Genomic DNA, 25,146 nt, shown 5'->3' on the forward strand with positions numbered 1-25,146 from the left:
CTCCGGTACATGTGGAAACTGTCATCACACCTACCGGACACACTGACGTGTGAAAGAGCCCTAAGAATATACCTCAATAATCCCTGGAGGCAGATTCTCAGGGAGATCAGTGTCCCGCTCATAGATTGTAACAGCTCATTTACGTATTAAAATGTAGATTTCTCTGGAATAAGAAATCGGTTTGCAGATATCAATCCAACTTTCACTTTCCCAGTAGTCACAGCTGTCTCTTTCCACTTTCCCAGTAGTAACAGCTGTCTCTTTCCACTTTCCCAGTAGTAACAGCTGTCTCTTTCCACTTTCCCAGTAGTCACAGCTGTCTCTTTCCACTTTCCCAGTAGTCACAGCTGTCTCTTTCCACTTTCCCAGTAGTCACAGCTGTCTCTTTCCACTTTCCCAGTAGTCACAGCCGTGTCTCTCTTTGCGCTTTCCCAATAGTCACAGCTGTCTCTTTGCGCTTTCCCAATAGTCACAGCTGTCTCTTTGCGCTTTCCCAGTAGTCACAGCTGTCTCTTTGCGCTTTCCCAGTAGTCACAGCTGTCTCTTTGCGCTTTCCCAGTAGTCACAGCTGTCTCTTTGCGCTTTCCCAGTAGTCACAGCTGTCTCTCTTTGCACTTTCCCAGTAGTCACAGCGGTCTCTCTTTGCGCTTTCCCAGTAGTTAAAGAGGTCTCTCTTTGCGCTTTCCCAGTAGTCACAGCGGTCTTTTTTTGCGCTTTCCCAGTAGTCACAGCGGTCTCTTTTTGCGCTTTCCCAGTAGTCACAGCGGTCTCTTTTTGCGCTTTCCCAGTAGTCACAGCGGTCTCTTTTTGCGCTTTCCCAGTAGTCACAGCGGTCTCTTTTTGCACTTTCCCAGTAGTCACAGTGGTCTTTTTGCACTTTCCCAGTAGTCACAGCGGTCTCTCTTTGCACTTTCCCAGTAGTGAGACCCCGCCCCCACCGTTTGCCAAAGCCTCACCATCTTGGCTGTAGTTTAGATAGACCTTGAATAATCAATAGGCTATGGATACTATTTATATGTATTGCTCTTCACAACTAGCAGAATAGTCGTTACCATTATGTGATCTACTACATTGGTCTTGAAGAAAATCCATTTAAAAAGCACGTAGTGCTTGGCCGAGGTAAAGCGCCTCTGCTGCGGGTACACGACTGGCTTGTTGAAGAGAAAACAAATGGCATTTTGTGCTGTACTGTTTGCCCACTTGTATGTCTGAACTTATTAACGGACAATACAAAAGCATTTAAAGTAAAATCAGATACAATGAAGTAATACATTTGCATTTATATAGCATTTTCTGTCTGAAGATCTACAACCACTTCAAAGCCAATTTCCACATGAATATTATTGAGTTACAATCAAATCTTGCAGATTATGCAAGTAATTGCCTGAATAACATTTTATACAGTATGTGGTGAATATTTACATTTATATTGCTCAGTTATAGTACCTCAATCCTATAATAAAATTCAACCAATCACTGCGTGAGTCTTTAATGGGTTAAGTAGGTTAGCATTGTTTCTGTGAATATTAAACACTCTTAAATGTTTTGTAGAACACACAAATATTATATATTACAGAAATAGTCTGGGGGAAAAGTATAAAGTCTGCTTGCAGTTTTGGCACTCTCCCCACTGTCAGGCTTGCTGCTCCTTGTGCCCTAATTCTAAATTCTAAGGTGGGTCATGTTCTTGATACGAGTACCTCTCATCATGTAGTAGTTACGTTCTAGGCATATACATTTTTTTTTATGCAAGGCAAGAGGAACCAGCCCTATGACAAAAGTATACATGTGCATCTGCGAAATGCATATGCTGGAAGAAAAAAAATCCACTAAGTGGATATCCTGTGAAATAGAAAAGCTTCCAGCTGCCTCACTGGCATTGTTCTTACAAGATGCACACTTCCTTTAAGACAGCAGGGCTTTCAGCTGCCTCAGTGGCATTGTTATTATTATTTATTGTTATAGCACCATTTATTCCATGGCCATTTTCATGTGAAAAAGGGGTATACATACAAAAACAATTACAATAATCTTGAACAAAACGTAATGGTACAGGAGGAGAGAGGACCCTGCCCGTGAGGGCTCACAATCTACAAGGGATGGGTGAGGATACCGTAGGTGAGGGGTAGAGCTGGTCGTGCAGCGGTATGGTGGGGCAAGGGTTACTGCAGGTTGTATCCTTATCGGAAGAGGTAGGTCTTCGGGTTCCTTATGAAGGTTTCCACCGTAGGCGAGAGTCTGATGTGTTGGGGTAGAGAGTTCCAGAGTAGGGGGGGATGCATGGGAGAAATCTTGTATGTGATTGTGGGAAGATTAGATAAGAGGGGAGTAGAGCAGGAGATCTTGTGAGGATCGGAGGTTGCGTGCTGGTATGTATCGGGAGACTAGGTCACAGATATATGGAGGAGACAGGTTGTGGAGGGCTTTGTATGCCGTGGTTAGGGTTTTGAACTGGAGTCTGTCAATCTCATCCCTGGCTCCCCATTTCCCAGAGAGCAGAGGTGAGGGAATAGCGGGGGGACAGGTGGATTAGTCGGGCAGCAGAGTTTAGGATAGATTGGAGGGGCGCGAGAGAGTTGAAACGGAGGCCACAGAGCAGGAGGTTGCTGTAGTCGTGGTGGGAGATGAAGAGGCCGTGCGCTAGTGTTTTTGCAGATTCGTAGTTGAGGAATGTGCGGATCCTGGAGATATTTTTGACTTGGAGTCGGCAGGAAATAGAAAGGGCTTGAATATGTGGCTCTTACAAGATGCACACTTCCTGTAAGACAGAAGGGATTGAGCTGCTTCACTGGCATTGTTCTTACAAGATGCACACCTCCTGAAAGAACGAAAGGCTTTCAGCTGCCTCACTGACATTGTTCTTACAAGATGCAGACTTCCTGTAAGGCAGAAGGGCTTTCAGCTGCCTCACTGACATTGTTCTTACAAGATGCACACTTCCTGTAAGACAGCACTGCTTTCAGCTACCTGACTGGCATTGTTCTTACAAGATGCACACCTCCTGAAAGACCGAAGGGCTTTCAGCTGCCTCACTGACATTGTTCTTACAAGATGCACACTTCCTGTAAGGCAGAAGGGCTTTCAGCTGCCTCACTGACATTGTTCTTACAAGATGCACACATCCTGTAAGGCAGAAGGGCTTTCAGCTGCCTCACTGACATTGTTCTTACAAGATGCAGACTTCCTGTAAGGCAGAAGGGCTTTCAGCTGCCTCACTGACATTGTTCTTACAAGATGCACACTTCCTGTAAGGCAGAAGGGCTTTCAGCTGCCTCACTGGCATTGTTCTTACAAGATGCACACTTCCTGTAAGACAGCACTGCTTTCAGCTGCCTCACTGGCATTGTTCTTACAAGATGCACACCTCCTGAAAGACCGAAGGGCTTTCAGCTGCCTCACTGACATTGTTCTTACAAGATGCACACTTCCTGTAAGGCAGAAGGGCTTTCAGCTGCCTCACTGGCATTGTTCTTACAAGATGCACACTTCCTGTAAGACAGAAGGGCTATCAGCTGCCTCACTGACATTGTTCTTACAAGATGCACACTTCCTGTAAGGCAGAAGGGCTTTCAGCTGCCTCACTGACATTGTTCTTACAAGATGCACACTTCCTGTAAGGCAGAAGGGCTTTCAGCTGCCTCACTGGCATTGTTCTTACAAGATGCACACTTCCTGAAAGACCGAAGGGCTTTCAGCTGCCTCACTGACATTGTTCTTACAAGATGCACACTTCCTGTAAGGCAGAAGGGCTATCAGCTGCCTCACTGACATTGTTCTTACAAGATGCACACTTCCTGTAAGGCAGAAGGGCTTTCAGCTGCCTCACTGGCATTGTTCTTACAAGATGCACACTTCCTGTAAGACAGCACTGCTTTCAGCTGCCTCACTGGCATTGTTCTTACAAGATGCACACCTCCTGAAAGACCGAAGGGCTTTCAGCTGCCTCACTGACATTGTTCTTACAAGATGCACACTTCCTGTAAGGCAGAAGGGCTTTCAGCTGCCTCACTGACATTGTTCTTACAAGATGCACACATCCTGTAAGGCAGAAGGGCTTTCAGCTGCCTCACTGACATTGTTCTTACAAGATGCACACTTCCTGTAAGGCAGAAGGGCTTTCAGCTGCCTCACTGACATTGTTCTTACAAGATGCACACTTCCTGTAAGGCAGAAGGGCTTTCAGCTGCCTCACTGGCATTGTTCTTACAAGATGCACACTTCCTGAAAGACCGAAGGGCTTTCAGCTGCCTCACTGACATTGTTCTTACAAGATGCACACTTCCTGTAAGGCAGAAGGGCTATCAGCTGCCTCACTGACATTGTTCTTACAAGATGCACACTTCCTGTAAGGCAGAAGGGCTTTCAGCTGCCTCACTGGCATTGTTCTTACAAGATGCACACTTCCTGTAAGACAGCACTGCTTTCAGCTGCCTCACTGGCATTGTTCTTACAAGATGCACACCTCCTGAAAGACCGAAGGGCTTTCAGCTGCCTCACTGACATTGTTCTTACAAGATGCACACTTCCTGTAAGGCAGAAGGGCTTTCAGCTGCCTCACTGACATTGTTCTTACAAGATGCACACATCCTGTAAGGCAGAAGGGCTTTCAGCTGCCTCACTGACATTGTTCTTACAAGATGCACACTTCCTGTAAGGCAGAAGGGCTTTCAGCTGCCTCACTGACATTGTTCTTACAAGATGCACACTTCCTGTAAGGCAGAAGGGCTTTCAGCTGCCTCACTGGCATTGTTCTTACAAGATGCACACTTCCTGAAAGACCGAAGGGCTTTCAGCTGCCTCACTGACATTGTTCTTACAAGATGCACACTTCCTGTAAGGCAGAAGGGCTATCAGCTGCCTCACTGACATTGTTCTTACAAGATGCACACTTCCTGTAAGGCAGAAGGGCTTTCAGCTGCCTCACTGGCATTGTTCTTACAAGATGCACACTTCCTGTAAGACAGCACTGCTTTCAGCTGCCTCACTGGCATTGTTCTTACAAGATGCACACCTCCTGAAAGACCGAAGGGCTTTCAGCTGCCTCACTGACATTGTTCTTACAAGATGCACACTTCCTGTAAGGCAGAAGGGCTTTCAGCTGCCTCACTGACATTGTTCTTACAAGATGCACACATCCTGTAAGGCAGAAGGGCTTTCAGCTGCCTCACTGACATTGTTCTTACAAGATGCACACTTCCTGTAAGGAAGAAGGGCTTTCAGCTGCCTCACTGACATTGTTCTTACAAGATGCACACTTCCTGTAAGGCAGAAGGGCTTTCAGCTGCCTCACTGGCATTGTTCTTACAAGATGCACACTTCCTGAAAGACCGAAGGGCTTTCAGCTGCCTCACTGACATTGTTCTTACAAGATGCACACTTCCTGTAAGGCAGAAGGGCTATCAGCTGCCTCACTGACATTGTTCTTACAAGATGCACACTTCCTGTAAGGCAGAAGGGCTTTCAGCTGCCTCACTGGCATTGTTCTTACAAGATGCACACTTCCTGTAAGACAGCACTGCTTTCAGCTGCCTCACTGGCATTGTTCTTACAAGATGCACACCTCCTGAAAGACCGAAGGGCTTTCAGCTGCCTCACTGACATTGTTCTTACAAGATGCACACTTCCTGTAAGGCAGAAGGGCTTTCAGCTGCCTCACTGACATTGTTCTTACAAGATGCACACATCCTGTAAGGCAGAAGGGCTTTCAGCTGCCTCACTGACATTGTTCTTACAAGATGCACACTTCCTGTAAGGCAGAAGGGCTTTCAGCTGCCTCACTGACATTGTTCTTACAAGATGCACACTTCCTGTAAGGCAGAAGGGCTTTCAGCTGCCTCACTGACATTGTTCTTACAAGATGCACACTTCCTGTAAGGCAGAAGGGCTTTCAGCTGCCTCACTGACATTGTTCTTACAAGATGCACACTTCCTGTAAGGCAGAAGGGCTTTCAGCTGCCTCACTGGCATTGTTCTTACAAGATGCACACTTCCTGTAAGGCAGAAGGGCTTTCAGCTGCCTCACTGACATTGTTCTTACAAGATGCACACTTCCTGTAAGGCAGAAGGGCTTTCAGCTGCCTCACTGACATTGTTCTTACAAGATGCACACTTCCTGTAAGGCAAAAGGGCTTTCAGCTGCCTCACTGGCATTGTTCTTACAAGATGCACACTTCCTGTAAGACGGCACTGCTTTCAGCTGCCTCATTGGCATTGTTCTTACAAGATGCACACTTCCTGTAAGGCGGAAGGGCTTTCAGCTGCCTCACTGGTATTGTTCTTACAAGATGCACACTTCCTGTAAGGCAGAAGGGCTTTCAGCTGCCTCACTGGCATTGTTCTTACAAGATGCACACTTCCTGTAAGGCAGAAGGGCTTTCAGCTGCCTCACTGACATTGTTCTTACAAGATGCAGACTTCCTGTAAGGCAGAAGGGCTTTCAGCTGCCTCACTGACATTGTTCTTACAAGATGCAGACTTCCTGTAAGGCAGAAGGGCTTTCAGCTGCCTCACTGACATTGTTCTTACAAGATGCACACTTCCTGTAAGGCAAAAGGGCTTTCAGCTGCCTCACTGGCATTGTTCTTACAAGATGCACACTTCCTGTAAGACGGCACTGCTTTCAGCTGCCTCATTGGCATTGTTCTTACAAGATGCACACTTCCTGTAAGGCGGAAGGGCTTTCAGCTGCCTCACTGGCATTGTTCTTACAAGATGCACACTTCCTGTAAGGCAGAAGGGCTTTCAGCTGCCTCACTGGCATTGTTCTTACAAGATGCACACTTCCTGTAAGACGGCACTGCTTTCAGCTGCCTCATTGGCATTGTTCTTACAAGATGCACACTTCCTGTAAGACAGAAGGGCTTTCAGCTGCCTCACTGCCATTATTCCTCAAAAGATGTAGAATTCCTGTGAACTAGAAGAACTTTCTGCTTCCTCACTGCCATTTTTCTCACAAGATATAGACTTCTTGTGTACCAGAAGGACACTTTCTACTCCCTCACTGGCATTTTTCCTCTCAAGATGTAGAATTCGTGTGAAAAAGGGCTTTCGGCAGCCTCACGGTCGTCGTTGCTCACAAGTTGTAAAGTTCCTGTGAACCTGAAGGACTTTATGCTTCTTCACTGCCATTGTTCCTGACCAGATGTAGACTTCTTGTGAACCAGAAGGATTTTCTACTCCCTCACTGGCATTGCTCTTCACATCTAATATCTCTCTGATTTCATGTAGCACTACAAGAATTAAAAGTTTTTCTGCATTCCTATTCTCCGCCTTTACAACAGCCTGTATTCTGTGAATGGCTTTCTTACAAGGGCTGCTATTTAATTTGTTTTATTTAATACAGTATGTTAAATTGTGATTGTTCACATATTATATATTATAATATGTATTGTGGAAATATTGCTGCAAATTAAAAATGCTTTAAAAATAGAAGTGTTAATAATAGTTTATTTTTATCAACAAAAAAAATGTAATTCAAATCCATTTCAAATCAATATTTTGTGTGACCATCCTTTGCCTTCAAATTGGAATCAGAGCAACAATTCTTCTAGGTACACAGTTTTTGAAGAAACTTGGCAGTGAGGTTGTTCCAAATTTGAGAAAAAAATCAATATCCTCTGCTGGCAACTCCTTTTGCAATTATTGACCAATGGCTTTCCTGTCATGCTTGAGAAATCTGGAGAAACTGCAGCCCATAGTAGCATGTTTAGACCCCACGGGCTGCTCTCAGTAGCATGCAACATGCGGCCTGGCGTCGTTGTGTGGAAAAAACATTTCCTCAGACGCTGTGGAAAAATGTCTGTACCACAGGTTCCACCACCAAATCAATTTAATGCTGAGCTGTTAGTGAACCTGGATCTTCATGAAGTCTTTCATGAGGGAACATCATACCAGTACTACTCCCAGGATTATGGTATGGGGATGGTATGTGCTATCATGGCCTGCAGCACCTCTGGACTTGTCTCTCTACAATCACATCTGGATGCCATTGGCAATTGCGAAGGAAGCCGCCAGCAGTGGTTCTTGATGGTTCCTCGGCCAACTATTAATATTCTCATTAATAACAGCCAAGGTGCGTAAGTGCATGTATTTCTGCGCCTGGCGCTCATATGAAGTACAGAATAAATTGAGATGTTAACCTTATTTCCATTCTTGCTTATCATTAATATATTTATCGATCCTGTGATTTCCATAATTCAACAAATTTTTTTCTTGGTGTTGCAATTTCATTGTTGAGGAGTGTGTATGTACAGGTACATCTCACAAAATTAGAATATCAAAAAGTTAATTTATTTCAGTTCTACAATACAAAAAGTGAAACTCTTATATTATATAGAGTCATTACAAACAGAGTGATCTATTTCAAGTGTTTATTTCTGTTAATGTTGATGATTATGGCTTACAGCCAATGGAAACACAAAAAACATCTCAGTAAATTAAAATAATTAACAATAAACACCTGCCAAGGCTTCCTAAGCATTTAAAAAGATCACTTGAAATAGATCACCCTGTTTGTAATGACTCTATATAATGAGTTTCACTTTTTGTATTGAAGAACTGAAATAAATTAACTTTTTAATGATATTCTAATTTAGTGAGATGCACCTGTATCTTTGCGTGTGTGTAATACATAGATGATGTGACAGTAGGAGAATATATAGCACTATAAAATGATATTTTCAATAGGGTTGTGAAATAGATCGATCAACTAACATGGCTTCATTCTGATAGTTTATATGTTGCATATACACATGTAATGATGCCATACACATACTTCATTTATCATGTCTACATGGAAAGATGCGAGCTGGTATTTGAAGCCTAAACCATAGTATCTGACCCCACAACAGCCAGTAGAAATAGCTTTTATTTTTTTCTGCTGGTGCAGTTTCAGGCTTTACAGTACATAAGATATTGTAGAGCCCAGCGCCCTTTGAGTTGTTGTGACAGGATTCTAATAATGTGAATTTTTATGTCAGTCATGCCTCTTCTGCTCTATCTGAAGTGAGATCTAATTTTTGCATGGACTGTTACTTTAAATGTTAATCCCCAGCTTGTGTGCACTTTCTGCTCAATGCTGAAATTACTCCAGTACGGAGCTTCTCTTAACTGATAGCATATTAAGCGTGGATGTATTTACTTTAAAAGGTGAGCGGTGCTGAAAATGTTAATATATTCACTGATAGATATAGAGAAACTCAAGCCAAATGTAACCATTATACCTTGAATTGAATATGCATGCAGGAGCACGCAAATAAAATGTCAAGACCTTTAACAAATCAAATCTGCCTCATTCTCGTTAACATTCAGTTAGTTCCTGAAAATCTTTATGCTCAATATATGTCTGGCAAACCCAGCGGTATTTAAGATGGCCCCTGACACGGCCAATGACTAAAACTAGGCGTAGAGGAAAGGTGTTGGAGGTCTGCCTGCTGGTGGTTGTCTGGGGCTCTGTGTGATTCAGCAAGTACCATGATAGAAGAGCAGTGTGGAGTACTGATGCAGGGACAGTCTCTGGTGACATCTTCAGGATTGTTTGTACTAATAAGTGAGCCAGTGCTCCTGCTCTTAAGACTTGAGAGCTCTTAAGACTTGTTTGTCATCCTGCGATCAATGCATCATTTAAGTGCTGATGAATAATCACTAGGAACCAGAACTTTAATTAGGCTCTGTTCACATGTCCAGTAGATATTTCCTTTTTTTTTTTTTATTCGTTTTGGGATAACAAAAACAGAAATGAATGGAACCAATATTGGATCCATTCAATTCAATGGGGACCGAAATGTCCTAACATGTCTCCCGTTTTCCTACTTTCCAACTGGAATCTTTTTTTTTTTCTTTGCTGCATTAAAAAAACATCTGCACAATATTTTTGTCTGGCGCCCAAAAAACCCCAGCTAGTGGATCCAGTTTTTGTTTGTTTTTTGGAGTTTTTTTTTTCTTTTTAGTACTGGAACCTTTACAAATGTACACAGCCTTAATTCTGCTCGTTATATCGAACTTACAATCTCAAAAATTGCGCAGTATTTTATCACTCAATGCGCCTATTAAAGCAACTGACAAATGTTCATACATTACATAATTACTTGAGGATTTTTTTTATTGCATTTGTGAAGCCCTGCTTTGATTATTATTGTTTGGGGTGATAAGTCTGCAGCCTCTTTATTTTTTTTTATTTGCTTTAAATAAATACATTTCCTTTTTTCTACCTGGAAACCACCAATAAACTACTGTTGAAAGAACCAATTTTCACAATATGTCTATTCAGTACAGTTATTGTGGTTCTGATTTTCATGAACACCTTGCCACTACGATCCGCGGGCAGAAACGGGTACAAGAGAAGATGCCATGCATTGGTCTGTATCTTCAATAAGTAATGTAATTAAGCATAATTTCTGTTTGTTATTAATTAGTGCCAGGGTCCGCAGCCAGCAGCAATTCTAGAAAGCAGCTTCCAGCCTTTAGAAACACACTAATGGCCCATGCTGACGTGCTTTTTTTTATTTTACTTTTTTTTGTCTCTGAATATTTTTATCATTCAAAACCTCTTCTTTGTTTTGTGAGCAATCCTTCCTGGTTGTAAAAATCACGTCCTGTATCTGCATGGTCTGTGGCATTCACTACGGATGCATTTTGGAGAAGGAGAAAATGTTCACTGCCTCTCATAAATTTTTTTACAATCAACTATTTCCCTATTAATTGCTTTCCATCCCTTTATGCTGTGCTTTCCGGCATGTTAAGGAGTAGGTTTTACACGGTTACCTGTCTTATGCTGCAGTTCCTGCTTACTTCTGCAACTCTTTGCCTCCTGAGCATTTCAAAAATCTTAGACATTTTTCCTGCTGCTCAGCCATCTGGCTCATAGCCCCAGGATGGAAGAGGTGTCACTCTGTTAGGTAGGTGAGATAGTGCTATAGAAGACATGGAAGTTGTTTTCTGCACACAAAAAGTGTTATGGCATCTAAAATTAATTTAACACTTTCACGACCATGAACATATGCTAGCTCCTTGCTAGAACCTTCCTAGCTCCTAATCGGTAAATATAATATTACATAATATAAGCCTTGGAAGAAAATGAAAATTCTCCAACATTTCTTAAAATATTAGTTTAGAGCTGAAATGGCAACTTGTTTCCTGTACATCTAGTTAATATTAAAACAATACAGCATAACAAAATTTGATGATAAAGAAAAATGTTGAGGCTTTTGTCTGTGCCATGTGTACACCTATTACTGTGTTGGCTATTTTTTCTGGTTTGATGTGGTCCCCTAATACAGTCTCATTTGCAGCAACCTACATTTCCCATAATGCTTATGACTCTTTGCATTTTGTTAATTTGTAAAAAAAACTACAAAGTGAATGCATAAGAGAAATTTAAATCACATCACCCTTTGCCTTCAAAACCCTATCAATTCTTCTAGGTACACTTGCACAAACTAAGAGTTTTCGTTGGACTATAGTCGGGGGTATATGTAATCAGTTATAACAAATAGGAGATGATGATCATTTTCATATGTAGGTTAAAACAGTTAACTTTTCTCAACACTGGTTGAGGAACAGCCAAACTCTGTTAGAAAGGTGAGGTTGTGAAACAACTTTCACTTCACAGGTGACAAACCATCGTAAGACTGAGCTCAGCAACAAGACACAAGGTAGTTATACTGCATCAGCACAATCTCTCCCAGGCAGAGCTTTCAAAGCTCTTTAGAAGAAGCACCAAGAAATGGGCATCGAAGAGGATTGTAGACACAGTGGGTCGGCCAAGGAAACAGTGCAGCCAATGACATATCATGTTTTCCTTCAAAATCTGAACATATGGCCAATGACTAGCACCATATTCATTAGTATGGTCCAACTATCAAACATTGCTAGTAAAATTAACCAGCTGCCTCCCCAGCATGTTTCACCATCACTGGCGTCATCAGGGAATTGAGGCTACGAATGATGACTCCAGTGATGGTGATACATGGGGAGGCAGTTGGTTAATTTTACCAGCAATGTTTGATGGTTGATCCATACTAATGAATAAGGTGCCGATCTGCAGCCACACCACTGAATTTGACTTATAATTTAATCACAACAAGCTCTGTGGAACAGCAGGGGATATTAGATCAGTTAGTTGGCAAGTGGTTAGTTAGCTATATACCTTACCAGTGATACACTGATTGAATGACTGTATAAGACAACATATAGCAATACCAGTTAGTAATATTTGAATAGAGGTCACTCCATGAGGGAGATTGAATTACTTAAGGGGATGGAGAGCAAATCCCTGTGAGACATTGTTCAGTAGGAGTTACCCCTCATAAAATAACAACATTGAGATCCCTGGTGCGAGACTCCCCATACTTCACTGCTGTGACTGTCAAAGTCTTAATCCAGTATTTGGAAAATTCCTCCAAGGAATGACCAACACAAACCTGTATTTTTAATTTTGCACATTAGTTATTAAAGACTTAAATCATAAAGGTTATATTTTAATTGTTATAGAATCTTTAGTTAGGGTTTATTTGCCTTATGACAATTTGTAAATAAAGAATTGAATACCATAATTCTTATGAACACTTGTGGTTCAATTTTGGTGGGATTGTCACCCACTGTGTGTGCTCCAATCCTATCTGGTGTGCGGAGGGTAATTCTCAGGATCTACTTTTTTCTGTATTTTGACACAGTACCACTTTACCTGTCCTGTATGGTGGGAGAACTGCACAGTACCACTTTACCTGTCCTGTGTGGTGGGAGAACTGCACAGTACCACTTTACCTGTCCTGTATGGTGGGAGAACTGCACAGTACCACTTTACCTGTCCTGTATGGTGGGAGAACTGCACAGTACCACTTTACCTGTCCTGTATGGTGAGAGAACTGCACAGTACCACTTTACCTGTCCTGTATGGTGGGAGAACTGCACAGTACCACTTTACCTGTCCTGTATGGTGGGAGAACTGCACAGTACCACTTTACCTGTCCTGTATGGTGGGAGAACTGCACAGTACCACTTTACCTGTCCTGTATGGTGGGAGAACTGCACAGTACCACTTTACCTGTCCTGTATGGTGGGAGAACTGCACAGTACCACTTTACCTGTCCTGTATGGTGGGAGAACTGCACAGTACCACTTTACCTGTCCTGTATGGTGGGAGAACTGCACAGTACCACTTTACCTGTCCTGTATGGTGAGAGAACTGCACAGTACCACTTTACCTGTCCTGTATGGTGGGAGAACTGCACAGTACCACTTTACCTGTCCTGTATGGTGGGAGAACTGCACAGTACCACTTTACCTGTCCTGTATGGTGGGAGAACTGCACAGTACCACTTTACCTGTCCTGTATGGTGGGAGAACTGCACAGTACCACTTTACCTGTCCTGTATGGTGGGAGAACTGCACAGTACCACTTTACCTGTCCTGTATGGTGGGAGAACTGCACAGTACCACTTTACCTGTCCTGTATGGTGGGAGAACTGCACAGTACCACTTTACCTGTCCTGTATGGTGGGAGAACTGCACAGTACCACTTTACCTGTCCTGTATGGTGGGAGAACTGCACAGTACCACTTTACCTGTCCTGTATGGTGGGAGAACTGCACAGTACCACTTTACCTGTCCTGTATGGTGGGAGAACTGTACAGTACCTCTTTACCTGTCCTGTATGATGGGTGTAATCCTCAGTATCTGCTTTTACACTATATGAATATACACTGCAACTTTACAGTAAATTGTTAGCCCAAATGTACATAAATGCAAGTAAAAAGTAGTTTTTTTTCCCTGGCTACCTGAACTGTCGGTGAAAGAAAAAAAAATACCATGTCTGGACAATCTCTCTAATTTTTGGTCCATTTTGAGGGGGTGGGATGAATGTCCGTTAACATTTTTACCATGTTTAAATTTTGGTCCAATTGTCTAGAAAAAGAATGAAAAAGTAGGTTGGCAACCCTGACTGACAGCTCCTAAGTGTCCCTGCTTCTGATATTTTTATTTATGCTATACCTTTTGGTAGTTTGAATCATTAGGTTTTTAGGGACACAAACTTGGAGAGTGATTGAGCAGAGACTTGTGTATGAGGGGTCGCACAGGTACGCACTGCCGACTTGGTCCAGGTTACTTATCAGCCACCTACCTGCCTCTTGGGGTCCGGTACAAAAGACATGAGTAACAGGTGGTTCTCTACACCCATCACAAGTATGGGCATAGGATATATGTAGTTCAACCTGAGGGTATGTCAGACAAAAGGAGTGGGACTGCTTTGGGCAGTGAAGGTGTCCCACTTGTAGGGAGAGGAGGAAGCTGCCCTGTAGTGAGAGAAGTTTGGAAACCTGCCATGGTGACTCCATGCTGTCTAGCTTGAAGGTCAAGCTAGCAGTAAGAGATCCAGAAGAAGCCATACCAGAGGTGTGAATAGCGGAGATAATTTTTAAACTTAGAATAAGGACAAAGCTGTCTGTGCTGTGGACCAATTGTGGGAAAGTCCTGTAAGCAGCCTACAGAAGGCCAGTTGTTGAGAGGAAGTAATGTTATAAACATTTTAGGAGCTTTGTAAAGAGTTAAGTTGAACCACTGTTGTAAAAATTACATCATGCCAGTATTTCCTCACCACCCCGAGAAAAGAATTCCATCCGTTAAGGCCGATCTATAGCGGTGCAGTAGGGGCGCCACACTTCATCTGTCAGGTCCCTTACTGTATCAGTCTACACAAAACGCATGTATTGGACTGGTGGTGAGACTGGGAATTACATGGCATGGCCTGCTATAATAATTGGGTTCAAAATGTATGAATGAAACAAGTTTTGTGAGAATATTTTATGTGCATGTAACTTAATAAGGTTTCTCTTCAATGCACTACAATTTTAATGCATATAACTAAGCAGAGAAAATCTGAGCAAAGTGATATGCGGCTTTTCAAATGTTGGCAATCTACATTACACAAAGGATCATATTCCTGCCCACGTTGTGCAATGAGTAATTAATGCAGATGCTTTAACGTCTTCATGACTTTGGAGATTATACTGATGTAGATAACCTCTGGCTGCTGGCTAATCAATATGAAAATGGATGCCTGTTCATTTAGGACACATATATTTATAAATTCCATATTGCTACCCATATATTGTCAGCCCTTAAAGTTTTATTGTTTGGCCAATATATGCTCTAGACCAGTCATTTACCTCGTGAAATGATGACCATAAGATTCTGTATTATATGTCACCATGTAGTTGTAATGGATGGATTGATTCATAATTGCAATTATTTTGGTATTAGCATTTATACAAATGCTCTTGTCAAGTGCTACTAAACTTCCTGGTGTAAATATATTTTTTTATTTTAGTTAGGTCTCATGATACATGATTTCTAGCATACTCTGTGCATAGTTTAGCTCAGGGATGTCAAACTTAAACACACAGAGGACCAAAACGGAAAACTTTGACAAAGTATACCGAATAATTGCCCCATCCCCCCAATAGTCTTCCATAAAGAATAATGGCCCCACATAGGGGTGGCGGTTCTGGTGTCGCGGGACAAATATAACCACTCTGCGGACCAGAGTTTGACACGTATGGTTTAGCTGCAGTTTTGATTGTGTATCTGACAGGGTCTACCTCTGTAAGGAAAGTTATTAACACGGCCAATGCATTGCCTGCTATGTAAAAAGAAAAAAGCTGATGGAGTTTATAGGAACAAGCTGCTACAAGTAGAGCTTTTACAGGGCCTGCTTAGAACACACACATGCTAGGTCATAGCCAAGTGTTTGTCTGGTACATTTTATAGAAGACTCTTTAGGTGACCTTTCACAATAAGCTTGTGCATGAGGAAAGGTACAATTTCTGACCATTGTATGGCTTGTTTTTATCACTGACGTCTGCATGCTCTCCAGTACACAGACGTGAGGGATTCTTGCCCACCCCCTCTATGATGAAATACATGTTCAGAAGGAAATTGAGTTTATTGTACTTAAGTAATGAGCAGTGTAACTGTGAATCCAACCCTAGGTTCAAATAAACACTTATTAGAAAGCTGCAACATGGGTTTGTTTTTCCCCTGTTTTCTCACTCTACTCTTCCCTTCCCAATAGACTACAATAAACAGCTGTAATTTGAGCCCTCAGTGAACTGTCTTTTGTTACGACAGCCAAATTTTAGCAGTTTTTCAGTTGCTGAGGTAGTAGAAGGTAGTTATACGCAGAGAAAGACACTGCTTTATCTGATAGTATATTACAAACTTTCTTATTTTTGATTGAATTATTGCTTTATGGAAAGTTTGCAGAAACGACTGTAACCTTTAATGCCAGAATCATTCATTTAGTTATCGTGACTTTTTTTTGTGCAATAGCAAATATTGTTTCAAAATGTAAAAAAAATATGACATGAACTTTTATTTCTTCCTGATGGATGCACTTCTGACTTTGGCTGAAAAAATGATGGCCCTTAATCAGGACTGACCATTTTCTCACGAGTCTTGATGAGATTACGTCCTGGAGTTAGATGCTCTCCTCTTCATGAATCTAGACTAGACAAACTATATACGTGCTCTAAACTAAAACTAGACGGGCTATATCTAGACAAACTATATACAATAGTATATAGTTTGTCTAGTTTTAGTTTAGACTCTAAACTGTAGAGTATGTATGCCGTGACTAAGGACATAACAATCTGAAACGCGTATGCGATTACTGTCTGCAGTTTTTATGGATTTGCAATAAAGAAGAATTTTTTACGAAAACTAATGTGAAAACGCCAAAAAAAATCGCAAAATTTTGGCCCAACTCCCAACTTGCGCAAAAATTTTAAAACTTTTCAAAGCTTTTACTCCTCTTTTTGGTGTAAAAACTTTGACAAATCTGGGCCTATATGTCTTATTTCACCAAAAATGGGTAAACAGAAATACATTTACATGTTGATTCAAAATTTAATCCAAATCTGACTGGCATTTTTTCCTAGTTGTTGTATGCCGGTTCTCACTAAAAATCTCATTATTAGCATGAGGTTTTCAAGATTTAATTTTATGATACAACTTTGCTTGCAAAATGGTGCATTGGAGTTGTGTGTTTCTGTAAGTAAATGTGCCTTGAAATAGTAGTACAAGGTCATTCTGACCAAGTGAGCAAGGAAGCTTAGCGCTGGTCTGATTCCCAGTGGGAAGGCTGGCCTATATCTGAATGTTTTTACATTTTGAAGCCGTGAAATTGCTTCCTTTTATATCTTGTTACAGTAAACGTTAGCAGCGTCCAGTCAGTGCAGTAGAAATAGAACAGCTGCTTTTCCAAATTCTACTTTATGTACTAATAGCTTCCCCCATGAAGAGCTAGCCGCTTCACATACGGGGGGATACAAGGAGTGTGTACTATATATGTATTAAAACTGTTGCACAAAACAATCTGATCTGTTATGGATAAATATCATTTTGGATTTTTGCTAAAGTCAATTTTAATGTGCATCAACACTATTTTACTACCTGTATTCAGGGCTGGACACTGGTTACATGATGCCCTGTGCTATCAGTTCATTTGCCCCAGTGTTGCTGCCACCTTCACTGCAGAAATAATATACTGTACAGTGCTTAAAGGGAACCTATCACCATGAAAATGCCATGCAATCTGTGGGCTGCATGTTATAGAGCAGGGGGAGCTGAGTAGATTGATATGTAGTTTTGTAAGAAAGGATTCCATATAATCTGTGAATTGATCATTTAAACCTCTGTTCTTTCTGTGATTTTTGGTCCAGTGGGCGGTCCTATCAGTGACTGGCAGCTGTCTTTTCTATAAGTGTGCATATAGAGGTAGCTGTCAGTCACTGATGGGGACCGCCCACTGGACTGAATGCCAGAAAGATCAGAGGTTTACATGAATAAAGCACAGGTTACACTGACTCTTTTCTCACAAAACTATATATCATTCTGCTCAGCTTCTCTTGATCTATCACATGCTGCCTGTAGATTGTACTGTATTTTCCTGGTGACAGGTTCCCTTTAAGCACTGTACAGTATATTTCTGCAGTGAAGGTGGGTTGCAGCAGTGGGGCAGTTAAGGGGACTGCACAGGACATCATGTAAAGAGACCACCCCTGCATACAGAAGTATTCGACCAGTAACCTACCAAAACTGCAGATGACTGCATGTTTGAATTCTGGATAAGCATCAAGGTTGGAAGCCTCGGCAGCCTCTGACTTTATGATACATATATCTTATGGGTTTCATGACTGCTTGCTGCAGCAAAATCAAATTGAAGCTTTAGAAAGTGAGAGGTTCACAACCTTGGCTCCCTCCATCGCTATGGCAACATCTATTGTTTCTTGAATATGATGCTCATTTGATTTGTGGTCCCCTTTGTGCATTCATTTATGAAGTGTGCTGGTACACTGTAACACTGTTATAGACACCGGCTGCACTGAGACGTGCAGGAATTGTTCGATGTAGAAGGATAGCTTTGATTACTGTAATAAAATTATTTTATCTTGATACATACATGCACATGAAGCATATGTATAATGTATGAATGTGTGTATATAATTTATAATATACTGGATTTAATAGGTCTCTGTATGTAGAAGTCCAGTAGTCTGGCGGCAGTTCTAGATATCATGCAAAATCTGCCAATATTGGATTGTGATGACTAAGATTTTATCATAAACTTGCAGATTTTATGTAGTAATCTAAAATTGTACTATTTTTAATACCATCTTCATTTAAACCCTTTTTTCCTCCCGATTAATCTAAAACCTTCTCCATTACCTCCACATTCATATACAATTCTCCTTTTCCTTACATTCATTTATACCCTCCTCCCTGGCTTCATTATTAATTTCTACCCTCTCCCCTAGTCTCCATATTCATCCTCTCTGCCTTCCCCATCCATCTAAACCAGGGGTGCACAACCTGCGGCACATGCGGCCGGTCATGCCATTCTGTGCAGCTCCCAACCATATGGGCACATAAATGCTTGTCTGACAGGTTAACTATGTGAGCAGTCACACACAGAAGAGTAGTGGCAAGCGGCTGGGGGGCAGGGACTGGTAAGTGCTAATAGTACACTATATAGACATCTCTGGAAGCCTTATACATCAGCAGAATGGGGTCTCTTGACCCATTTCATACTCCATAAATGAGACTGTGAATTAGACAGGTGGCCTTCCATGCCTGTGGTCTCATCATATTTTACATGCGATATTAAATGTTCAGCAGTAACTCTATTGTAGAGAGCCATGTGCATTCACAACCTCTTCCTCATTAGAATATATAAACATGTTTTGGGGTTGTTGTTTTTTTACAAAGATTTAGAAGCAGATTTTACTGCAAAATCCATATAAAAATAGAATTTGCACCGATCATAAATTTAAGGTATCTACTTTTGATACGCCATAAATGTCATAAAAGGTAGTACCCCTTTAATTATAATTGTAGCCCATGAGATTCGTTCAGTATGACAGTGTGTCCTGTGGACCAAAAAAAGGTTGTGCACCATTGATCTAAACCCTTCTCCACACTGTCACATTGATATAAAACCCTCCTCCCTGGCCTTGATATTAATCTAAACCCTCTTCCCTGTCCTCCATATTCATATACGAGAGTCAGTCAATAAGTAATGCCTCCTATTTTTTTTTCTCCTTTTAATTGGCAAGAAAATCAAATGCAATTACATAGGTTGAAAACCACAACATTATCGATTAATTTGTCACTTTCCAATATAATCTCCATCCATTTCCACAGTCTTGGTCCACCGTTTAACAAGGGCATGTATTCCAGCATGGTAAAAAGCATTCTTGGGACCCACCGTGCACAAACTTTTCTGTATCCCAGTTGTCCAATAATTTTCATCACACTGCCTTTACTGAGGCAGATAATGCCACACAATTCATCTGCAGTCACCCGGCGGTCACCACAAATGATGTCATTGACTCGCTGAATGTTGCTTAGAGTCACTGCGGTTACTGGCCTGCCACTCCGCATTTTGTCAGCCAACGGTGATGGCCCTTCAGCTGTGTTACAGCGACGAACCCATCGTCTAACAGTACTGACATCCACTGTTGCATCACCGTACACATTTTTCAGTCTCTCATGAATTCGAATGGGCGTTTCACCTTCTGCATGCAAGAATTCAATCACAGAACGTTGTCTAATACGAACATCGATGTCAGCCATTTTGCAAACCGATACAGTCCTGCCACCTGTTGGTGCAGGAAGTTGCAATTGCTGTGGATTGGAGAAAAAGGTTTGGGGAATTGTGCCAAATTCGAATATTTAACATAACTACCTTATTTAAGGAGAAAAAAATAGGAGGCATTACTTATTGACTGACCCTCGTATTATCAACTCTTTCCACTGGCCCAGGCCTTCAGATTCATCCATCTAAACTCTCCTCCTTGCCCTCTTCAACCATCTAAACCAGGGGTCTCAAACTCGGCTGAGTATATGGGCCGCACACGGAAAATTTTTTAATTTGGGGGGCTGCATTCTTTGCAGGACAAAGTGACATTTTTAGTGATACCATTTTTTTTCTATACTCCTTTTGAACATTTTTGCTGTTTTATTCTATTTTTTTTATAGCTTGGGTCGTTACAGATGTGGCGATAACAAATGTGCACTTTTTTGTTTACTTTAGTTTATATATAAAGCAGCATTTTTAGTGGCAAAATATTTTTTCATGCTTTATTTTGAAGTTTTTCTGGCAAACGTCTTGTAGTAATGTGCCCCATCCTGGTATGCATCTTGTAATGTCCCACATCTTTTTCCCCATCTTATAATATTCCATACTGGTCCCCATCTTGTAATGTCTCCCATCCTGGGCCCCATATTGTCATAATGTCCCCTACTGGTCCCATATTGTTGATATGTCCTCATCTTGTAGGAATGTCCCCATCTTGTAGGAATGTCCCCATCTTGTAGGAATGTCCCCATCTTGTTGGAATGTCCCCATCTTGTAGTAATGTCCTCCATCCTGGTCCCCATCTTGTAGTAATGTCCTCCATCCTGGTCCCCATCTTGTAGTAATGTCCCCCATCCTGGTCCCCATCTTGTAGTAATGTCCCCATCCTGGTCCCCATGTTGGAGGAAGGTCCCCATCCTGGTCCCCATGTTGGAGGAAGGTCCCTATCCTGGTCCCCATGTTGGAGGAGGGTCCCCATGTTGGAGGAGGGTCCCCATGCTGGTCCCCATGTTGGAGGAGGGTCCCCATGCTGGTCCCCATGTTGGAGGAGGGTCCCCATGCTGGTCCCCATGTTGGAGGAGGGTCCCCATGTTGGAGGAGGGTCCCCATCCTGGTCCCCATGTTGGAGGAGGGTCCCCATCCTGGTCCCCATGTTGGAGGAGGGTCCCCATGTTGTTCTGTCCCCATGTTGGAGGAGGGTCCCCATCCTGGTCCCCATGTTGGAGGAGGGTCCCCATGTTGTTCTGTCCCCATGTTGGAGGAAGGTCCCCATCCTGGTCCCCTTGTTGGAGGAAGGTCCCCATCCTGGTCCCCTTGTTGGAGGAAGGTCCCCATCCTGGTCCCCTTGTTGGAGGAGGGTCCCCATCCTGGTCCCCTTGTTGGAGGAGGGTCCCCATCCTGGTCCCCATGTTGGAGGATCGTCCCTATGTTGGAGGAGGGTCCCCATGCTGGTCCCCATGTTGGAGGAGGGTCCCCATGCCGGTCCCCATGTTGGAGGAGGGTCCCCATGATGGAGGAGGGTCCCCATGCTGGTCCCCATGTTGGAGGGGGGTCCCCATGCTGGTCCCCATGTTGGAGGAGGGTCCCCATGCTGGTCCCCATGTTGGAGGGGGGTCCCCATGTTGGAGGAGGGTCCCCATGTTGGAGGAGGGTCCCTATGTTGGAGGAGGGTCCCCATGCTGGTTCCCATGTTGGAGGAGGGTCCCCATGCTGGTCCCCATGTTGGAGGAGGGTCCCCATGCTGCTCCCCATGTTGGAGGAGGGTCCCCATGTTGGAGGAGGGTCCCCATGCTGGTCCCCGTGTTGGAGGAGGGTCCCCATGCTGGTCCCCTTGTTGGAGGAGGGTCCCCATGCTGGTCCCCATGTTGGAGGAGGGTCCCCATGTTGGAGGAGGGTCCCCATGCTGGTCCCCGTGTTGGAGGAGGGTCCCCATGCTGGAGGAGGGTCCCCATGCTGGAGGAGGGTCCCCATGTTGGAGGAGGGTCCCCATCCTGGTCCCCGTGTTGGAGGAGGGTCCCCATGCTGGTCCCAGTGTTGGAGGAGGGTCCCCATGTTGGAGGAGGGTCCCCATGCTGGTCCCCATGTTGGAGGAGGGTCCCCATGCTGGTCCCCATGTTGGAGGAGGGTCCCCATGCTGGTCCCCATGTTGGAGGAGGGTCCCCATCCTGGTCCCCATGTTGGAAGAGTTTCCCCATGTTGGAGGAGGGTCCCCATGTTGGAGGAGGGTCCCCATGTTGGAGGAGGGTCCCCATGTTGGAGGAGGGTCCCCATGCTGGAGGAGGGTCCCCATGCTGGTCCCCATGCTGGAGGAGGGTCCCCATGCTGGAGGAGGGTCCCCATGCTGGTCCCCATGTTGGAGGAGGGTCCCCATGCTGGTCCCCATGTTGGAGGAGGGTCCCCATGCTGGTCCCCATGTTGGAGGAGGGTCCCCATGCTGGTCCCCATGTTGGAGGAGGGTCCCCATGTTGGAGGAGGGTCCCCATGCTGGTCCCCATGTTGGAGGAGGGTCCCCATGCTGGTTCCCATGTTGGAGGAGGGTCCCCATGCTGGTTCCCATGTTGGAGGAGGGTCCCCATGCTGGTTCCCATGTTGGAGGAGGGTCCCCATGCTGGTCCCCATGTTGGAGGAGGGTCCCCATGCTGGTCCCCATGTTGGAGGAGGGTCCCCATGTTGGAGGAGGGTCCCCATGCTGGTCCCCATGTTGGAGGAGGGTCCCCATCCTGGTCCCCATGTTGGAGGAATAGCCCCCTTGATGATCGCGGTCCAGGAGCTGCCAACAGCTGCGCTTTAGTTCAGTGTATTGCTGAGCAGAGACCGGCTCTCCGCACAACAATACCAATGCCAGCCGCCGGCCTATCAGAGGCTAGCAGCTGACATCTTCGCATGTCAGTGACCTCATACGCCACTGTGCTGGGACCCAGATGTCAGCTGCTAGCCTCTGATAGGCCGGCTGCTGGCATTGGTATTGGTGTGCGGAGAGCCGGTCTCTGCTCGGCAATACACTGAACTAAAGCGCAGCTGTTGGCAGCTCCTGGACCGGGCTGCAATCTGGGTCTATGGTGCCTGCGGGCCGCATGAAGCAGCCTGAAGGGCCACGTGTTTGAGACCCCTGATCTAAACCTTCTTTCCTGCCCTTCAGATTCATTTAAAAACCTCCTCTCTGGCCTTCAGATTCATCTAAATCTGTATTTCCCAAGCTCCAGTCCTCTCGGGCCCAACACGTCATGTTTTCAGGATTTCCTTAGTATTACATTGGTGATGGAATTATTATTAAGGCATCAGAAACTTCCACAGGTTCTCTCACCTGTGCAATACCAAGGAAATCCTGACAATATGATGTGTTGGGGGGCCGTGAGGACCTTGTTCATGAAACACTGATCTTAAACCATCTTCCCTGGCCTCAAGATTCATCTGTACCTTCCCCTCTGGCCGCTAAATTCATCTAAATCATCCTCCTTCATCTCCAGATTAATCAATAGCCACTACCCTTGCCTCGAGATCCATCTTATCCCCTCCCCTTTAGCTTCCAGGTCCATATCTAAATCTTCCTCCCTGGCCTCTAGATTCATTTAAACCCTGCTATCTGGCTTCTGTCTTGTGTGTACTTACAGATACTGGGTCATTTACTGTTCAGTATTGTGGTCTTCATCCGCATTTTGTACCTTTCTCGCATTTGTAAATTGTGAAGTCTAGTCACCAGAATCACTGATTATATGACATATGGGTTAGAGCAGGAGGGAGAAACCTACAAAGGGTCTGAACTCTGTTTTGGGTCCATGAAGTTCCACATTCAAGACTTGAATGGGGGTGTAATGGATCATTAGACATTTTTCGTAGCGTGTAATGTCTCTCTGCGGTTTTCCTCATGGATTTTTGTTTTTCACATTCAGATACTCCCACCGAGGTACCAGTGGCAAATGGCAGCGCTTCTACATCAAGCACATTAAATGATGACCTGGATATATTTGGTCCAATGATCTCTAACCCCTTACCATCATCATCTGCAACAACAACACAGGTAATCCTGTCTGCGGCTTTTTGTGGTATTCGCCTATTTTGAGAAGTGAAAGAGGTTAAGTTTGAATGGGCATGGATATCTTCTTTCTGTCATACTTAAAGGAGTTGTCCCGCGAACAAAAGTTGATTTTATTCACTAGATCTTGGAATAATAAGAAGTTCCACAATTGGATGTGATTAAAAAACTTTTTTCCTTTGCTGAGATAATCTTATAAATGTGCCCCTGCGGTGTACTGTGTAACGGCTGTGTCTGACCGTGCAGGAACATGGTCTGATTATACCACAGCTCTTGGGCAGGGAGGAAAACAATAGTATTGTAATAGTCCCCCCTCATTGTCCTGCTGCCAGTTGTCTCACGGCCAAGCACAGGACAATGAGGAGAAAGCATGGACATCCCTGAGATAGACAAGACTTCTTCATATATTTTTGAGATTTAAGTAGAACCTGTTAGGTGATTCATGCTGTCCAACTCGTGGGCATTCATGTTTCACTCTGAAATGCTGCAAGGAGAACCCAACTAGGTGACTAAGTGGACTAATCTCAGAGCGAGTCCAATTACTTCTCCCCACCTGACGCTGCAGGATTTCCAGCTCTCTTCCTGTACACATGCAGGAAGAAGCCAGTGGGGATATGTTTATTACTCCCTGATTAAAGTATGATTTCACTGAAATGCCATAGTTTCAGAGTGAAACCTATATTTAATGATGGAACCTGTTCCTGAAACATGCTGCCTGTGGCTGAGCAGCATGAAACATCTGACATGTTCCCTAAAAAGGGATCCTATCCTCAAAACCAAAAGGTAAAAAAACCCAGAATTTACCTGCAGCCATAGTGCTAATCTGCAGATAAATACCATTTCATATATGCAAAATTCTAATTAGGCGTTTGGCTGCGTTTTATTTATATTCTTTCTGCAGCCACTCCCTTCCCGTCACAGGGCTGGCTCCAAGTCATTGAATAGTCGGAGCTCACTACACACTGAGTGCATTGTAATC

At 43.6% G+C, this 25,146-nt stretch overlaps 1 protein-coding gene across 2 annotated transcripts in view; it reads left to right on the forward strand.

The window, feature by feature from the left end:
• The window catches only part of SMAP1 (small ArfGAP 1), a 287,543-nt gene that overhangs the window by 231,245 nt on the left and 31,152 nt on the right, over window positions 1-25,146 (forward strand). For both annotated transcript variants that reach the window (XM_073675510.1, XM_073675511.1), the window contains one exon: window positions 24,025-24,152. In XM_073675510.1, the coding sequence (XP_073531611.1) occupies window positions 24,025-24,152 (128 nt within the window). The remainder of the gene's footprint in view (window positions 1-24,024; window positions 24,153-25,146) is intronic.

The sequence above is a fragment of the Phyllobates terribilis genome, unplaced genomic scaffold (genome assembly GCF_046119375.1).
Source record: "Phyllobates terribilis strain yellow unplaced genomic scaffold, ASM4611937v1 Scaffold_3__8_contigs__length_932513732, whole genome shotgun sequence".
Taxonomy (NCBI): domain Eukaryota; kingdom Metazoa; phylum Chordata; class Amphibia; order Anura; family Dendrobatidae; genus Phyllobates; species Phyllobates terribilis.